The following is an 18,956-nucleotide window of genomic DNA, read 5'->3' as shown; positions in this document are numbered from 1 at the left end:
TAAATGTCTTCAATGAATTATCTGTGGTGTTATTTCCTAGACCATGGATGTTACAAATTATCATGATTTAAAAAACATAAATTCAATTTTTTGGGCCATTCAATTTAGAGAATACAAAAATTGGGGAAAGATTTACACTTTATTTAAAAAATCTGATGTAAAAATTTTTCATGGTCATGATTTTGATTGATGGTTTTGTCTTTTTGTGCCACAGATCTAGGCAACGACTAATAACTCCTTAATTTTAAGTATATTCAAATGTTTGAAAAATGGATACGTGCCCAATAGATGATTTCGACAAAGTTTGTCGTATTTGTATGAAATTCGATAAAAAATTTCTATCAATTACCTCATTTAAAATAATTGATATGATAATAGCATGTGCTTCTGTACGAGTAAGTAATATATAGATTAAGTATAAACAGACTTATACAGAGTGCTGGGGAAATGCAGTACCAATATTTTGGACGTTCTTTTATCAAACCAAACAAGGTTTTACATTCTTAAATTTGATTTTGAATATTGCTCCTTATACAACTGGTAGTTTTAATAATATAGGTATCTCGTATCAAGATAGTTAAATTTACAGCTAGACAATTTTCCTGTAACTTAAACTAGACAGCAGATATTATTAATTTTCTAGTAGATTTGCATACATTTGATTTTAATTTTCTTTTAAAATTTATAGATTTGGGAAAATGATGATCTACCAAATCAAATATGCGAGAATTGTTTTCTTCAATTGCAAAATACCGTCACTTTTAAACAATTATGTGAAACTTCAGACAATGCATTTCGTCAAATTATTAAGAAGAGTAAAATTAATTTACCAAATAACCAAAATGATTCTGTTAACGTAAAAGATGAACAATTCGATGATTACCAGGATGATAATTCTTCAATAGATATCAAAGAGGAGGATTTTTCCGAAATTAGAGATGATTACAATGAAGATAATTTCGAAAAATCCGAAACAAACAGCTTCTTGGACATTAAAAACAAAGATAAATCAGAACTGAAATTAGAAGAGGAAAATGATAGTATCAAAAATATAAAAGATGAAGAAGAAGTAGAAGAAAAATTTGCTTGTGAGAAGTGTAATAAAGAATTTAAAAAAATTTGGGTAAGTGTTGGTACCTTTAAATATTGTTCATTGGACTCTATTATTGAAAAGTTGTGAAAACGTGGTGTTTCCTTGAATGATTTTCAAATCTCTGAAATAAGGAATATAAGCAAGAAATGGAAGCTGAGATTAAAAGTATTTTTTCAATTTTCCTTAGAGTTTATTATTTAAAAGTTGAAATTTCCCAGCTAGACGGGTGGGTAACTACTAATCCCTAAATATTATAAATGTGAATCTATCTAGAATCTATTTAAAAAAAAATTAAATTTATTCTGACATTTTACTGCTCCATCTATAGTCATCATGATGAATTATAAATTAAAGATTTCTGTAAAATTTTAAAATAGTAAATGTAAAACAATTCATGGACATCTTTTCTGAATAACTCAATGAATTATGACTATTTTATACTTAAAAAAAATTGAAAACTGTGTATATATTTAAAACAATCCTTTCGAGTGTTATGGAAGGGGGATAATTGAGATCAAGAGAGGTGGAGGCTATAAATTGGGGGTTTTTACTCTTAAGCCCAATGAAGCGAGCGGTTATCAAGCTAGTAAACAAATAAATTCTTTTCTAGGTATTGGGTCAACATATGCATTATAAACATAGAGTGAAACAATTAAAATGTAGTGATTGTAAAATGAAATTTTACCATCCATTACATTTAAAACAGCATCAGGAATTAACGCACAATGTATCGAATCTAACTTGTGATATATGTAACAAGATTGTATCAAGAATTAATGATTTAAAACGTCATAAATTAACACATTTAAAACAAAGACCGGGTAAAAAACTTATACCATGTCAACGATGTGACAAATCATTCCAAGATAAGCGAGATCTAAAAAGTCACAATAAAGAAGCACATTCACAGATCGAAAAATATGTAGCATGTCATGTTTGCGGTAAATCAGTATGTAAAAAAAATCTCTCAACACATTTGGCAATCCATAAAGAACGTGATAAAATTCCATGCGATTTATGTTCAAATACATTCATTAGTCAATCAACGTTAAGTGCTCATATTAAAAATGTACATAGGGATCCGACGGAAAGTGCTCCACGTAATCATTTATGTAGTATTTGTGGACATGCGATGCGAACAGCGCCTGAATTACGTAGACATTTATTAATTCACACAAATGAACGACCGTACGCATGTGATCAATGTGATAAAACGTATCGAATTAAAGAAAATTTAACAGAACATATTAAAGCGGCACATTTAAATGAACGAAAGTTTCAGTGTACGTTTTGTCCACAAGCTTTTAATCATAAGAAAACTTTAGTTCATCATGAACGTCGTCATACCGGAGAAAAACCACATAAATGTGAAGTGTGTGGTAGAAGATTTATACAAAGAATTTCATTAAAACTTCATTCGAAAACACACACAAACTCAAAAGAGAATCTTAGTTTGTTAAGTTTAGATGGGATTTATAATGGTGAGGCACATATGGTCTAAGTTAGGTTAGGCTAATAACTCAAATAAGTCCATCTACTCATGGCAAAAGATGGACAGTGACAGAGAAGATGGGACATCGTCTCCTCATCTTCCACACTGTGACAGCTGCTGCAATAGTCGTGATACACTGTCAGGCTCAGACGTTCAGCAGGCCTGCCGCCCAGCCAGCTTCACAATTTGCTGAAATGTCTCTGTGTCCCGGTACCCATACCAGGTATACATTCTTTTGTTCCGCCAGTTCGTTTAAGGACGTACGGCAGTCCCTTACTGTAATTAAGAAATTACATAATATAGATACAGTGAAATCTGGTTAAGTTAAACATAAAAAAACCTGCAAAAATCAAAAAAACCGTAAAAATTTCGGTTTGTTGTCAGATTTTGGCGATTACCTATAACCCTAAAGGACTAGTTTTTGCTAGTACCTTTTCAGGATATTTTTAAAGTAGACTAGACCCAATGTAGACCCAATAGTTTCCGCAATGAAGCTTTCAAAGTATATCATTTTTTCGAACTTCGTAATTTTTTTGCAATAATCTGTCGTTCTGAATGAAATTTGATCCTGATTCTTCGTAGCCCTTCGTAAATCTGAAAAAAGGCGTAATTTTCACGATTAAAAAAAAAAAAACGAAATTTGCAAAATGATAGACTTTGAAAGGCTTTATCTCGGAAAATATTGAGTCTACAAAGACAATTCTAGTCTCATTTTGAAGCAAATTTAGTCTTTCTTAAAGATGTCCAGAAAAGGCACCCTCAAAAACTAGTCCTTTAGGGTTATAATCGCCAAAATCTGACCAAAATTTTTCAATGCCTTCGATACGGCCATACTACCTTAAGACTGGAAATTGAAAATAAAATTGAAAAAATAAATGTAAATTTGTATTTAAATACGTTTATTTACAGTAAATTACATTAATTGTTAATAATTATTACTAAGATAATTAATAATTTCTAAAAAAAAAAAATATGTACAAAATAACAAATAAATTACTATCTAAAATCATCTTTGGTAATACCGTGTTTTTTTTTTTTGTATTATAGAATAAAAAATAATAAGGGATTTTCCATTAAGAGTGTCCGTGAACTTTAACTTTGAATTAAACAACTTGTGAATAATCATAAAAGTTTTTTTTCTTTTTTTTAAATTTGACGCAGCGATGACATTTTTTGTGATTATTTTTAAGGGTACTCGATCAAACCTCACGTTTTGACAACGCTCGAAAAGCGCCTACCTGGACGGGGTCTATAGGTCGTTGCGTATTTTGTACGGCGCATCAGGCTGTCTTTTGTTTTCAATCAATTGAACAATTTCAATTATTTTAACCACTTAGACATCCTGATGTGCAGTGTAAAGTACACAACAACCGATGACTAGACCCCGTTCAGATAGGCGCCTTAAATTCATCCACGGGCGATTATAGCTCGGCATAGGAGGTTTCATGTCCTTAATATGTATGTTCTTGGTTATGATATCTCAAACACAAATTGTTTTTTAGGTTAAAATTCGGACACTTCTAATAGAAAACCCGTAAGAAAATAAATATAAATACTTTTATATAAACTAATATAGAATACAAAATACTATTTAAAATTCAGCATAAAATATATGCTTTAATTGATGTGACGTCATGGGATTGCACATGGCTGATTGCAGTGTTGGTTGATATTCATTTTAATGATATTTACAATATGTTGGTAATAATTTTTTCGGTAGATTTGTACTGAATTCTCTATTCGATCCTGGACATAATTTTAATCTGAAAGTAAAAAATTTATTTGAAAACAAGTGAAAACAAACAATTGACTGAGTTAATTGTTGAAATACCGTGTATAGACAGTGTTGATGAGCAGTCGTTTGTTTTTTTGACGTCACGTAAATAACAAAAGATATTCACTTTTAAATAGACACACACACAACTGATATTCCTATATTAATACATACTATAAAATTTGCACCTAATTAACGCCCTCGTGGGTAAACAGTGATGTTTACAAACAAATATTTCAAACAAAAGTTTTTTATTTTTTTATAAGGAACATTTTTTACATTTAAACTTTTGTTCTATTTCTAACGGTACACAAGATGGGTCCTACGGACCCAAGACCCAATTGACCTATGATGCTCATTTACGAACTTGACCTCACTTTTTACGTCCTGAGTACGCTGTAAAAATTTCAGCTCGATATCTTTTTTCGTTTTTGAGTTATCGTGTCCACAGACGGACGGACGGACAACCGGAAATGGATTAATTAGGTGATTCTATGAACACCTATACCAAAAATTTTTTTCGTAGCATCAATATTTTTAAGCGTTACAAACTTGGGACGAAACTTAATATACTATGTATATTTCATATATACATGGTATAAAAACTAGCCCAATCTGATGTTAGAGCATGATGTCCTCATCAAAAGGAGCTCTTAGCCATAATATATTAAAATGGTCCACCCTGTATAGGATTAGATATATAAACGATTGATTTAATTACGAGAATCTTAATCTGAATTGAATTTGAATTAAAAGCAAACTGAATCAGATGCATCTACCATATAACAGACCAAGTGGTGGCCAGGAATTTCGAAGAAAAGTCAAGAGTTCATCGACTGCGAAGTCCAGGAAAAGGAAAATATGTCTAAAGTTCACAGTTTGAAAGCGTCAATGAGGTAAGAAAATTTTCTTTCTTAATTAGATGGGATTATTAGAATCGTTCCTTACAAATTATGAAATATTTACCTTGTGCCTGTCTCAAGTGATTCCACAATAACAGTACTAATATAAATTCTTGGATTAGATAATAAACGCCACGTTAATGGATTTACGAAAGATGTTTTAAACTCCCATTCTAATGTGGCACTTATTGGTACACCAACTTCTTCTCCTGGTAATACATTCATATATGTTTTTCCAGGTGCATAGAATTTTTCTGTATCACGTAATGATATTCTACTGGTTGATCCCGATGTACCATGTATTTTCACCCATAGTATTCCAATTTCACCACCATGCCGTATAGCGTCTGTTGAATTTGATAGTGTTACGGTAACTCGATAATGTCCCCCTGTAAACAGTTGTAAAATTTAGATGATTCGTATTATATTTCGCTTACAATGTTGTCATATTTAGCAGCTAAGCATTTTTATGGAGTAAGTTCTTTTTCCTTTCTAGAGGTAACTCAGGCGCGGATCTACCCCTCACAAAAGGTTTATCATTTTAATTTAATTAAAACAGAAATATACTTACTACAAAATTGCGGTTCACTGGATGTCATGAAATACGTTTGAATTTGTTGTCCTTTTTCAATTCGACCACCTTCTTCTAATGCACGATATGAATGTATTCCCTCTAATCCAAATTTAATACAAAATTGTCCACGTTTATTACATTCGAAGCATTCACCATTCTTAAAATGCTAGAATGATATCGAAATTGAAATTAATTTTCGAAAAAAAGATTCTCAAACCTATTCTAGGATTTAGATTCTTAGGAAATGAGTATTTTAGGATTTTTTTCCCCGAATTTCTAGATCAATTTTTATTTTTTACAAGTTAGAAGCTTTTATTTATAACTTGTAATATATGTAGGTATGTTTGTCCGGGTAACTCAACTTTGAAACTCAATTTTGAAGCAGTTATCGTCAACCGAAACCTAGAATTTTCTAGGTTCCAATTTTGAACTTCCCCGTCGATATCTAAATCGATGTGTTTTCACTCAAAATAATAATCACATCAGGTCAAGAGTTATTGAAGGTGGATACTTTTGAAATGAACACACTGTATAAAATTTTTACCTCATAAGAGCCACATCGTATTGTTGTAAATTTACAGGGTGATCTTATACTCTCGGTGAAAAATTGATGACTTCGTACATGATTACAACTAATATATTTTTTGACACCCATAAAAAATGAACCTTGCTCGGCTGCAATATGCTGAAATACACCATCACTACAACCAGGTTGATCTAACCCCCCATTTGGATAATAATCCACATGTCCAATACTTTCAATAATACCAAAACCACCTTTAACAAAACCTGATGCATCTGTATGCACAATATCAACATATTTGGCAGCACTTCGATCTAATCGTACTTGTGGTACAGATTTAGCGAAATGTGGTTCGGCTGGATCTAAACCCGTGATACGGCCAACTGTTAAACCAAAATCCTGGAACATAATTTTTATTTAGAACCATGTCTGGACGCGTTGGGTTTTTAAAAATTAACTCTGTTAGTCACTTATAAAGCAAGTTACTTACATTTTGTAGCGTATAACCAACGTAGCCAGATAAATGTGCACCCAGGGAATGTCCAATTAAATGTACATGATCCAATTTTTTTGGACCTGTTATTTGAGAAATTTCGGCAAGTAAATGAGCAGTAATTGCACCCACAAGACGAATATTTGCGACGGCTTGTGTATATGGCGGACTTGATCCACCGTGCCAATCGACCGCAATTACAGTACACGGTTGATGTTCTAATAATTCCACAGCCATTCGATGAATCCATGGTCTATTACCAGCTTCCATATATCCATGCGATATAAAAAATATCGGTAATTCAGGATCGATGTTTGAATGTTCTACCACGTCTGGATCATTTACATCCAAATAATGTGGAACTTCTTTATTCTGTCTAGTATACATTAAATAATTTGGTCGGATCTATAAAAAAATTATGAAATTAAGACATCAGTTATTAAATTTAAAGTTATAACAGTGCATTTCTGAATGAAAAGGCTACAGTGTTGTCGGTTTGGGGGATTTTCTTCTAAATTTAGTGGATTTTAGACAACTTGTTGGAATATTTAGGGGAATCTTTTTTTAGGGGATTTGTTCAGGAGGTTTACAAACTTACTTAAATTTAAATTGGAAAGAATGAAACAAGATCTTTGACTTAAGAATATTAAAATACGCAGATATTTGATAATTTGTTGGTGTTTCTAACAGATTTGTACTTTTTTTAATTTTTTCATGTATGCCTGTCGAGTAAATTTTTTTTACGTCAGAAATGCAAAGAGGCCAGTTTATTGACTTTTTTTTTTTATATAAAAATTGACTTTTTAAAATAAATAATAATTTATATTGATTTTTTGCGCGCTATTTAAATAGCGCGCAGCTTTGCAATATTATTTTATAATAATTACCTTATCAGGACTTTCTGGATACATTGAAACCGGTCGTGATTCCGAGGTCCATGGTGATGATATTTGAAAACATCCATAAATTCCATAACATCTTTCGGCCAGATTTTCTACAAGATGAATTTGAATAAATACATACAAAATACAATACTTAAACTTGCACATTTTTTTTTTAAATTTAAATAACTAAATTTTATAATTATGTTTTTTTGCAAACGGGAAGTTTTCTCATACACAATAAAGTAAATTGATAAAGTACGTATATCAAAATCACATGTACAGAAAAAAAAAATGAAACTGAACTTGACCCGTAAGATATTTGCTTTGAAAGCACATGGAAAAGTTATCCGAAGTGTGTGAAATAATATCACATGTATGCAAATAAAGAAGAGAAAAAAAAACTGTAGTTGTCTAAAGTGCAGTCAACATTTTAAAACATTCTTCTGTTGAATGAATTTATCAATATAAATTGTGTCATTTTAAGTAAGATAAATATAATTTGTGAAAGATAAAAAATGTTGAATACATTCTTTTATATTATGTGTGTATCTATATGGCAGGTTTTTGGTCTAAAATATGCAATAATTTTATTTACTTTTAGTTATAGAGATATGTTAAAACAAGCCGTGGATAGAGTCTGGTGCGATCCTTGAGGTAGTGGCAGTATTAAAGGCAATATATGATCCGAAAAGAATTTCATGATATTCGGTCGAGCCGTTTCTAGCCGGGCGAGCGTTTTCTTAAATTTTATCTTGATCGATATCGCACGAACAAAAAATGATATAGACTTCATTGGAAAGTCGATCGATGAGTATTAAAGGCAGTATGATCCCAAAAGAATTTCAGAATATTCGATCGAGTCGGTCGAGTTTTATTTTTTTAAATTTTTATAACTTTTTATTATACTGGGAAGTTATTCATGTGGATCTCAATTCAGTGGCGTAGCTTAACTCGCACCCGGGATACAAGTTAAGTTACGAGGCGTTTCGAGGGGGGGCAAGGGGATGTATCATGCCCCGGGCGCTACTCACAAAGGGCGCCAAATGGTCTGCAAAACAGAAAAATAGCTGAATAATTTTTGTTTTATTATAATTGATTTCTAGAAAATATATTTTAAATTTAGTGTAAGTGTAATATAATAAATATTAATTCGTAAATAAAAAGGAACACTAATAGTCTTAATCAAACTGTAATAATATAGTCATAATAGAAATGGCATGTCTTTTTTACTGACAGGGCTGACTCGATCAGTGTCTATCAGCACTTCCTTATGGCATCTATACGCTGTGTGGTTACATAAATTATCTCCTTTCTTGATTTTCTGATAAAATAATATGTTAGATATGATCGTGAAAAATTAGCGATTAAATTAGCCGAAAACAAGCTCTGTGAAGAGGCAATAGAAAAAGCGAAATCTCTTTGTGAAAAATAGAATATTGATACAACAATACGTATAAGAAGACGCCGCAAAATTCCCGGAGAATTGGCTAGAGATAAATAATATCTATCTTTTGAACTAATTCTAGATTATCTTTATTATATTTAGCTTTAGATATTTTCGAAAACCAAGACATAGATATCGAAAATTTTATTTTTATTTTTCGTCTACATTCATGAAGTTATAATAAAATTAATCATCAAAGTTGAAAATAAAGTACAAATAATTTCAACCCTAAATCTAAAATTTCCTGCTTGATGCTTAAATATTTAATTATAGAAAAACTGGGTACAAAAAACATCAAAAATAGCAAACAGTAAAACTGCCTCTCTGTTTATTCCCATCTTCCCGGAACTTTGAGGTGGCTACACTATCGGCAACAAAAATTTTGCAGTATGACTTGTTTGAGGTTTGACGATCATATTTCTTAAATTCTATCAAATGTAGTCGTGTTTTTTTAAATTTCAGTAATAAACATACCTTCACCGATTTCCACATGATAATACGTATTCGAATCACTAACTGTATTATTATCCTGCTGATTAATCAGCAATAACATGGTTTGCAAAAGCATTGCAGTTCCATTACCAGATCCAAACATTTTTGCTAACCACCAAAATAATCACTTAATTTTAGACGTAAACACAATAAAATTTAGATACACACTTCTTTCTTAATCAAGTATTAACTTGAGTTCTTATCGATTCAAATGCTCAAATAGAAATCAAATATTTCACAAATTAATATATTTATTTATTTTGAATTAAAATTAATTAAAAAAAAATTTTATATTTTATGTTTATACATTAAATTTTTTGATTGACGTCAATCTGTTCCACAATCTTGTTTTGTTTTTATTTTTTTTCTCTCGTTTTTCTTGTTATCATCCGCGTACTTTGCAATTGCTTTGCTTGTTCCCAAACACAACGAAGACAAAACAATTTAACAAAATACCAAGTATATCAAGATAATAAAATTATATCCTGTAAAAATGTTGTACTTGGAGATGTGATAAATATAAAATAATGTATTTTTATATATAAATAAATTTAAATGCTCTACTACTGTTCATTACAAAATTAATTAATTGTTTAATTAATATGTTTAATTTTTATATAAAAGTTGGGATATTCATTTGTGTATCGTTAATAATTAGTTAGATGATACAATTTTATATAATGATAAAATTACAGATTGGCTCATAAAAATTTTATCTTATTTACGCGAAATAAGGATATAGTCGCTATAGATATAGCCGCTTCGGACAAAAATAATATTTGCCGCCCTTTTTCTGTCATACCATATACAGGATGGTTCTTTTTTATGTTGACATATGTTTGAAACTCGATAAATAAATTTAATCGAGAAAAATGCTTCAAACGAAAAATTTTGATTTTTATTCGTACTTACTTCTTATACGGGTATTGAATTCGATCTAAATTTTCAAGTTCAATTTAAAACTCACTCTGATTCATACCTGACAAACATTAGATCAACAGTTTAAATTAGAAAGTTGTTCTTTATAAACACGCAAACATTTTTTGTTTAAAGCGAATAGATTAAACAATAATTGATAGCACAAATCTAGATTTTTGTGTGTTTGTTTATTCAATTTGAATAAAAATGGTCTTTATAGAAAACTTAACTACTTTTATAGGATTTATTGGAAAATTTTTTTCGAAGAGTGCCTAGATTTCGCAAAAATAATTATACGAAAAAACAATTTTAGGTAAAACTTTTCAGTCTGTTTTTGCCTAAACTGTACGGTTTGCGGAAAAATGTTTCAAACAAAAAATGTTACTTTTTTAATCAATAAAAACTTTCTTAAAGTGTTCATCTATCGATTACTAGTTATGAAGTAAAGTGAGCTTGAAAAGCTAGGTCAAATTTAATGCCTGCGTAAGATCTGCAGCTACATACCCAATATTTTTCGCTTGAAGCATTTTTATCGATAAAAGTTATTTTTCGGCATCCATAAAATTTCGATGATTATCGAGATTATTATATCATATTTTAAGGATTTGTTGCCTCACATTTTTTGCCGCTCCGGGCGGTTGTCCGGCCCGCCCCCCCCCCTGGATCGGGCACTGTATACTTAATAGAAAACCTATAAAAAGTTATTATTCAAATTACCATAGGTAATTTTTATTCAAGAGTCAGAAATTAGAAATCTTAGGAAATAGTAGGTATATTTTTTTAAAGCCACCTTGTATAATTACGATGAACAGTAATTATACTTAATTTTGTCCCCTAATAAAGACAATTCATCAAATTTCAGTTTTTTTTTTTTTTTTGATAAAAATATATTCATATATTTCACATCTTATCACAGTTTCTAAATTCTTAATGAAAGTGATGGGAGGATACAACACCCTTATCAAAATATTTAAAAAAGAATCATCACATGAAATGTTTATTTTTAGAAATATTTATTATAAATTTATAATTATTCTAAAAATATGGATATTAACACCAGTGGAAGAAAACGCTCATTGAAGGAAGTAATTCCTAATCATAATGCGTACGAAGTTTAACTTAACCCGTCAGCACTCTTGTCAATTGCATGTATTTCACTGTTTAAATTACCTATGTGTTCTTTGGTATGAAATAAACAAAAAAAGTCCATCCAAACTTTTGTCTTTGGATCTATAAAATGGCGACAATAATTTCTCGATTAGTTATTTCACGTTTCCATAGCTATACCAGAAATCGGAACGTGGAAATAAATTGGAGAAAAACAAAATATATTTTTGGATGTTACTGTAAACAGTGAAAATATGATTACCAATCAATTTAATATGAAATCAAAAGCCAAGCCTTCAATTTTTTTGTAAACATTTTTATACGAAGATATCAAAAAGTGTGGATGAAATTTTAAAAGTTCAAATATATATTTGTCTAGCTATATCAATTTCAAAATATTTAAAAAACAATAAAACATTAATTTGCATTCAAAATTATGATACTTGAAATCGTTGTATTTTGTTAATAGAAAAAAACTCTTAAGATGTTCTAGAAACTTCGGTCACACTTCAAAACAAAATTTACTACAGCTTAGGTTTTGCAAATCCAATATTGCCCTTGTAATTTTGCAAGGTCATATAATACCAATAAGTATTGCAAGTTCAATATAGATACTAATACTTATCTAGTAAAATAAATCAAAAGAGAGGTACCGCAAGTGGGTTCCTTGCACCTAGACCAAAAGTCATCTGTGCCCTCCTTGAGAACGACCTCTCACCCGAAAACGAGTCGTCTTCGAGTAGGAGGAGCTATTAAAATCGGATGAAGCTAAAAGATTCTGTCGAGGCCAGACGCCACACAGAAAGCCCACAACTTCTCCGTCCAGATCTCTCCCAGGATAGATGGATCCAATGTTTCGGACCCGAACATTCTGAATCTAACGCAAATAACATGTATGGAGGTTTCGTCATTCTCCATACAGGCTCTACAACTGGGATCATTAGAGTATCTAGTATAGGTTTGCTATCGAAAGATTCTTGTTATCTTTCTCACTTTTGCAGTCTTTCTCAGTTTTTGCAAAGTCTTGGCCTTTGCACATCTTACCCACTGTAGCGCCAGTACTGTCTTAGGGAGCCTCCATAAACTACGTGGCTCAATTTCTGCTCCTTTGGAAAACCTTCCTGCGTCCATGTAGCCTATCGCAGCTTTTACTATAATTCCTCCTTGGACGATATTTTTGCATGACTGTAAAAATCATTGTGGGTAATTAAAGAGAGTGCATATTGAGTCTCATTACCGGAACTTTTAAAAGTAGCAAAAGCAAAGATCGCTCACTGGCTTTTGTATAATATTATATCAGACGATTGTTATTAGTATTACCAATGGGAAAACCACCGATTAGTGTTGACCTCCGAATATCTCAAAGCAGTTGATTGAATGAAGAAAAGTTCATGAAAACAAAATTATTTAATCATCAGTAAAAATATTTCAAAAATAACGAAGAAATGTTGTTTGCTGATTTTTGGATACTCTGTAATTTATCAACAATGCGAAAAATTTGTTTATTGTTTAATAAAATATTTTTCTGGCAGTGGAAAATATCTATAAATAATTATTGTGTAATTAATATTTAAACTACTTTAATCAAGAGTTATAAATAGACGATATAATTTTAGCATTTATATTTTCATGAAAATTACTATTTAGAGAGTTATTGAGAGTTACTATTTAGTCTTATGATATTGAAAAATAATTTTCTTTAACGAATCTTCCATCGCACACAGAACCTCAGCGGAAAAGTGAAATTATCGATCGCATCAAGACCATATCATGGAAAATCATTGAACTCTCGAATTTAAGAAGAATTTGGAAATTATTTTGTAAAATATGCCCTTTTTTCCTTAGATAAAGAAAAATTGAAGCTTGCGTAGGGCTTTAACACAATCCTGTTGTGTTAATTTTTGTTTTAATAATCGAGTGTATTTATTATTCCATTTCAAAGATACCAGAATTTAAACTATGCGAAACTTCTGACAGAGCTTGTAGAGGGAGACATTGCCATTGTAAATTTGTTGAACAGAATTTATTTTAATTTGTTTCTAGATATGATATTGTCTCAATCAAAAATAAAAATTTTTAATGAAAAATTAAATAATTAGCGTTGCTAATGTCTATTAAAATGCTGATGATTTTATTTATCAGTTCATAAATATACATCTGCCTCGTCTAGAAATAATCTATTTGTTACTATTTATGACATCAATATTTCTAGTATAAACTACTTTGTAATGTTTCAAAAATAAAATTTATTTAGCTTGGCAATAAGTTCTTTTGAATAAAAGACTAATAATTCTAATAACTGTTTTCATCACAAGTAATTAATCAATTCTATCTTATATATTATTATTCAAGCTGATCTTTTTTATATTTTGTAGATATTTAGTCGTACTTTGATCTGAGAAGATTCATTTTGGTCGCTAACTCCCTCAATTGTCAGCGGCGGTCAATCAATTTTCAAAAACAAACAGGTATAGACCCGTCTCTATTATAAATACATATTCGAAAAAAAATATAATTTATAGTACATAAAAAGTGCTACCTTTTCATATTATTACTACCCCCCCCCCAAGCCGTTTCCGAGAAAAAAATTCGTCAATTTCAAAACTTCAATTGCTTATAAGAACGGATAAAGATACAGGGTCGAATTAAGCCTCAAAATACGTATTTTTTAAATATCTTCAACGTTTCTATTTTATTTTTTATGTTATCAGGAAAAATCAATAGTTTTCCCATGGTCACGAAGTGTGTACCTCAGAAAAATTTGTTTCCAAATAGAGGGATTGAACTACAAAATTTAATCATAAAAGCGGATGTCTCCAGCAAATAAAAAAATATCAATGTATTTAGTCAGCAATCACTAAAAAATTATTGACCTATCATCAATTTTTATTGTGAAATGAACTTTATACTCTCTTTATAAGATAAGGCACAATTTAAATTACTATAAATAAAAACAAATCGTATTTTTTTATGTAATGCACGTAAATTTTTTCAGGCGTAATATTTTTGCAAAAAATAAGTTCAAAGTTGAATCAAAGTTTTTACTTCCATAATATTAAGTACCTGTAACTTAAACTGAATTAGGTACATTTTTAGGCATTCTATAAATAAAAATTGTCCATCTGACAATCTGATATCCCTTCCCTATCCTTATCCTTATCCTTATATATATTATACATGTGAATGTATATAGGATGTTTGTTTGTTTGTTACGCCTTCACGCAAAAACTACCGATCGGATTTGAATGAAACTGTACAACAATATAGCTCATACATCAGAATAACACATAAGCTGTAATTTATAAAGATATATTAGCAAAAAAAATTAAATCTGACATTTTACTGCTCCATCTATAATCATCACTTTGAACCATAAATTACAAATTTCATAAAAAAATTTAAGGTAAGTATTGGTTTTAACGTTTTATATAAAAACTTTAATAAGAAAAGAAAAATATCTGTGAATTTGTTTTATGAAAATGTACAATATAATTTTTCATGGAAATTTAAAACATTTTTTTTTTTTTTTTTTTGTTATAAATAAATAAAAATCGTTATATATTATTAAAAAATCGTTATCAATTAATTAATTATTTAGTAAAGCTAAGTATTAAGTAAATTATATTGTAACAATAAGCTGAGTGGCTGTGTGGGTATAGTACTTGCCTATGAAACAAACGTACGCTGGTTCGTATCTTGGTGTGATCAATAATTTTACTTTTAAATTAAACTAATTTTTCCTGATGATTAAATTTTCCACTCTTTTTATAGTTTAAATTATCTATATAACCCGCCCTCTTGCTATAAATAACGTCAATTATACATATGTCATAAATCACTATTATGTCAGGGGGTGGGAATTTAAATAATCATAAATATATCTTACTCTTTAAAATCATGTTCTCCTGTTACAAAATATTAAAATATGTACAAAAATGGCTTGGTTATGCTAAAATATGAAACTTTTTAATAGGCGAACATATCATATAGTTTATCTCACTCATATTCTCCTATTACAAAATATTAAAATTTGTATTTATAAAATAAAAAATCGCTCGTTAAGACTAAAATTTGAAATTTTGTAACAGGAGAATATGTTATAACTTTATCCCACTTGTATAATATATTCGCCTATTACAAAATATTAAAAAAATACTTATTTTGCTTGCTTTTTTGTTTGTACATGTTAAAATTTATTTTGTTAACTGAAATTTTATAAGATTTTGTAATAGGAGAACATGTTATTTCACAAAAAAAAAATTTGATTATGTTAGTCCCACTTTCCTACTTATGTCATAAATCACTCTTCTGTCAAGGGGTGGGAATTAAAATAAAATAAAATATACCTCCCTCTCTTACTTATTTGTCGCTTTTGGTTCTCATAACAATTATCTAAAAAAAGAATTTATCTCGGCATAATAAATTTTTTAATTAAAAATTATACGGGAATATGCTAGTTACGAACCGAGGTACTTTGTAACCGGAGTCGACTAGGCTAACCACTACTCCACCTTTGATATATTATACTTATCAATAATCTTTTTACTAATAAACTTACCTATAAATGAATAATTGTAGTAATATGTAGTAAGATTGTTAGAAATGTAGGTTCTGTTTGATATTCCTGAAATCGATGCAAAGGATAAAAGATAAAGGTAGGTATAATATTGAATAATAATAATTAAACCAGAAAAATTGATAAAAACGATATTTTATTATATATATTTTACATATTTCACCTAAAATAAAAATGAATTAATAATAGTTATTTTAAACAGTATATACAAAAAATTCATGAATTGCTCAGCCTAACGTACTTCACTGCTGGGTCAATATTTATAAATATAATAAGGTACCTTATAAATATTGATCCAGCAGTGAAGTCCGTTAAGCTGAGCGATCCATCTTCTGTTCCTTTTATTTCAAAAACGGTTCAACATACAAAAAAAAGTTTCGGATAAAAATTTGTAGAAAATTTTATCCTCTAAAACTTTTATAATAAATCTTAATAGGTACGATTTAACGCAAAAGAAAGGAGATATTCACAAAAAACTGATTTTCGCGATCTTTGACCTCGAATATCTAAGGACACGCACGCGTGACCATATGTGACTTTTTAGACAATACTTGTACTATCTAAAAATAAAGGTTTATACAAAAATTCAGCTTATTCCGTTAGATTCCGAGATTGACCACTTTTTTTTTACTAAGATGATCGGGTTATTATTAGAGGGTTTTATTTAGATAAACTGATCACCATCTCTGATAGCAATTTGAGAAAGTAATATTTATAAACAACCATCTATCAACCACCTTGTAAGAAAATGATCCAACCTGTTATGAAAGTTTTCAAAAAAAAGTTTTTCAAAATATTGGTTGAGTTGACAACAAATTTAATAAACAAATCATAATTTCATTATAAAATTGATTGAATTCTTAATAACGTCTACGAACTAATCGATTTGATTTTTTTTAAAAATGCGTGAAGTCATATCTATTCATATTGGACAAGCTGGTGTACAAATGGGGAATGCTTGTTGGGAATTATATTGCTTGGAGCATGGTATTCAACCGGATGGTCAGATACCAACTGAAAAACCTTGTAGTGATAACGATGATAGCTACAATACATTCTTTTGTGAAACTACTGCAGGAAAACATGTACCACGAGCGTTAATGGTCGATTTAGAGCCAACTGTTGTGGATGAAATACGTACTGGGGCATATCGTTTATTATTTCATCCCGAACAATTAATAACGGGTAAAGAAGATGCTGCTAATAATTATGCCCGTGGACATTACACAGTTGGAAAAGAAATTGTGGACATTGTGTTAGATCGTATACGAAAATTAGCTGATCAATGTTCTGGTCTGCAAGGTTTTGTACTATTCCATTGTTTTGGTGGGGGTACTGGATCAGGATTTACATCGTTATTAATGGAACGTCTTTCAGTAGATTACGGTAAACGTTCAAAATTAGAATTTGCTATCTATCCAGCCCCACAAATTTCAACTGCGGTTGTAGAACCATACAATGCAGTTTTAACGACCCATACAACATTGGAACACTCTGATTGTGGATTTATGGTCGATAATGAAGCTATTTACGATTTATGTCGACGTAATTTGGATATTGAACGTCCTACGTATACAAATTTAAATCGTTTAATTGGACAAATTGTTTCATCTATAACAGCATCGTTACGTTTTGATGGTGCCTTAAATGTGGATTTAACGGAATTCCAAACAAATTTAGTACCATATCCACGAATTCATTTTCCATTGGTAACGTATGCACCGATAATATCCGCGGAAAAAGCATACCATGAACAAATTTCGGTAAGTGAAATAACTAACGCATGCTTTGAACCCAACAACCAAATGGTGAAGTGTGATCCACGTCACGGGAAATACATGGCTTGTTGTATGTTATTCCGTGGGGATGTTGTGCCCAAAGATGTGAATGCAGCGATTGCCACGATTAAAACACGCCGTACTATTCAATTTGTTGATTGGTGTCCGACGGGCTTTAAGGTGGGTATCAATTACCAACCACCTAGCTGTGTTCCAGGTGGTGATTTAGCTAAAGTTCAACGAGCTGTATGTATGTTGGCAAATACCACAGCTATTGCAGAGGCATGGGCACGATTAGATCATAAATTTGATTTGATGTATGCAAAACGGGCGTTTGTTCACTGGTATGTCGGTGAAGGTATGGAAGAAGGTGAATTTTCTGAGGCACGTGAAGATTTAGCCGCTTTGGAAAAAGATTATGAAGAGGTCGGAATGGAAACGTGCGATAATGAAGGGGGAGATGATTATTAGAAAAATATCTACTTTTTATATAATAGTTTTAGAATATTTTTAGCGGTTTGTGTTGTTTTTTAGCTTTGTATGTTTGTATTATTTTTAATTGATTGTTCCAAGATGTTTTGTATTTATTTTATTATTGAAAATATTATTTTTTTTCTTTTAATGGTTTGTAATATTTCATTGTTTTTCAGAAGTAACATCCATTTTATGCAATACAGGTTACTATTATGTTAATACGCATTTAACTTTAAATTAGTTTATGCAATAGTTATTACATACAGGATATATGTATTGCATAAACAGTACGAATGAAAATCTTTTTAGAGTTGATTCCATTCGTAGTTTCGAAACTATGAATATGGAAGTTAACAGGATGTTTTTTTCTTACTTGTCAACAACAAAGTTAAAAATGTTTTGATTTTAAATTTTACGCACAATTGCTTTGAT

At 30.3% G+C, this 18,956-nt stretch overlaps 3 protein-coding genes across 3 annotated transcripts; 2 read left to right on the top strand and 1 right to left on the bottom strand.

Annotated features, from left to right (window-relative positions):
- The first annotated feature begins 170 nt into the window (after nucleotides 1-170).
- LOC123294630 (zinc finger protein OZF-like) lies at nucleotides 171-3,426 on the top strand. The gene is made up of 3 exons (XM_044875728.1): nucleotides 171-395; nucleotides 689-1,123; nucleotides 1,704-3,426. Exons 1-3 carry the CDS (start codon nucleotides 270-272, stop codon nucleotides 2,592-2,594), a joined length of 1,452 nt encoding a protein of 483 aa, XP_044731663.1. The 5' UTR covers nucleotides 171-269; the 3' UTR covers nucleotides 2,595-3,426.
- A 139-nt stretch (nucleotides 3,427-3,565) lies between these two features.
- LOC123290966 (pancreatic lipase-related protein 2) lies at nucleotides 3,566-9,892 on the bottom strand. The gene is made up of 7 exons (XM_044871371.1): nucleotides 9,654-9,892; nucleotides 7,739-7,845; nucleotides 6,849-7,256; nucleotides 6,380-6,757; nucleotides 5,833-6,001; nucleotides 5,326-5,650; nucleotides 3,566-4,348 (listed from the first exon to the last, which is right to left on the bottom strand). The coding sequence occupies exons 1-7, from the start codon at nucleotides 9,772-9,774 to the stop codon at nucleotides 4,264-4,266; spliced, it is 1,593 nt and encodes a 530-aa protein (XP_044727306.1). The 5' UTR covers nucleotides 9,775-9,892; the 3' UTR covers nucleotides 3,566-4,263.
- Nucleotides 9,893-17,152: 7,260 nt separating this feature from the next.
- LOC123290994 (tubulin alpha-1 chain-like) lies at nucleotides 17,153-18,521 on the top strand. The gene has a single exon (XM_044871408.1). The coding sequence runs from the start codon at nucleotides 17,175-17,177 to the stop codon at nucleotides 18,519-18,521; it is 1,347 nt and encodes a 448-aa protein (XP_044727343.1). The 5' UTR covers nucleotides 17,153-17,174.
- The last annotated feature ends 435 nt before the right edge of the window (nucleotides 18,522-18,956 follow it).

The sequence above is a fragment of the Chrysoperla carnea genome, chromosome 1, assembly GCF_905475395.1.
Source record: "Chrysoperla carnea chromosome 1, inChrCarn1.1, whole genome shotgun sequence".
NCBI classification, from domain to species: Eukaryota; Metazoa; Arthropoda; class Insecta; order Neuroptera; family Chrysopidae; genus Chrysoperla; species Chrysoperla carnea.
Note: the sequence above shows the minus strand (reverse complement) of the source record. Positions and strands in the feature narration are given on the sequence as shown.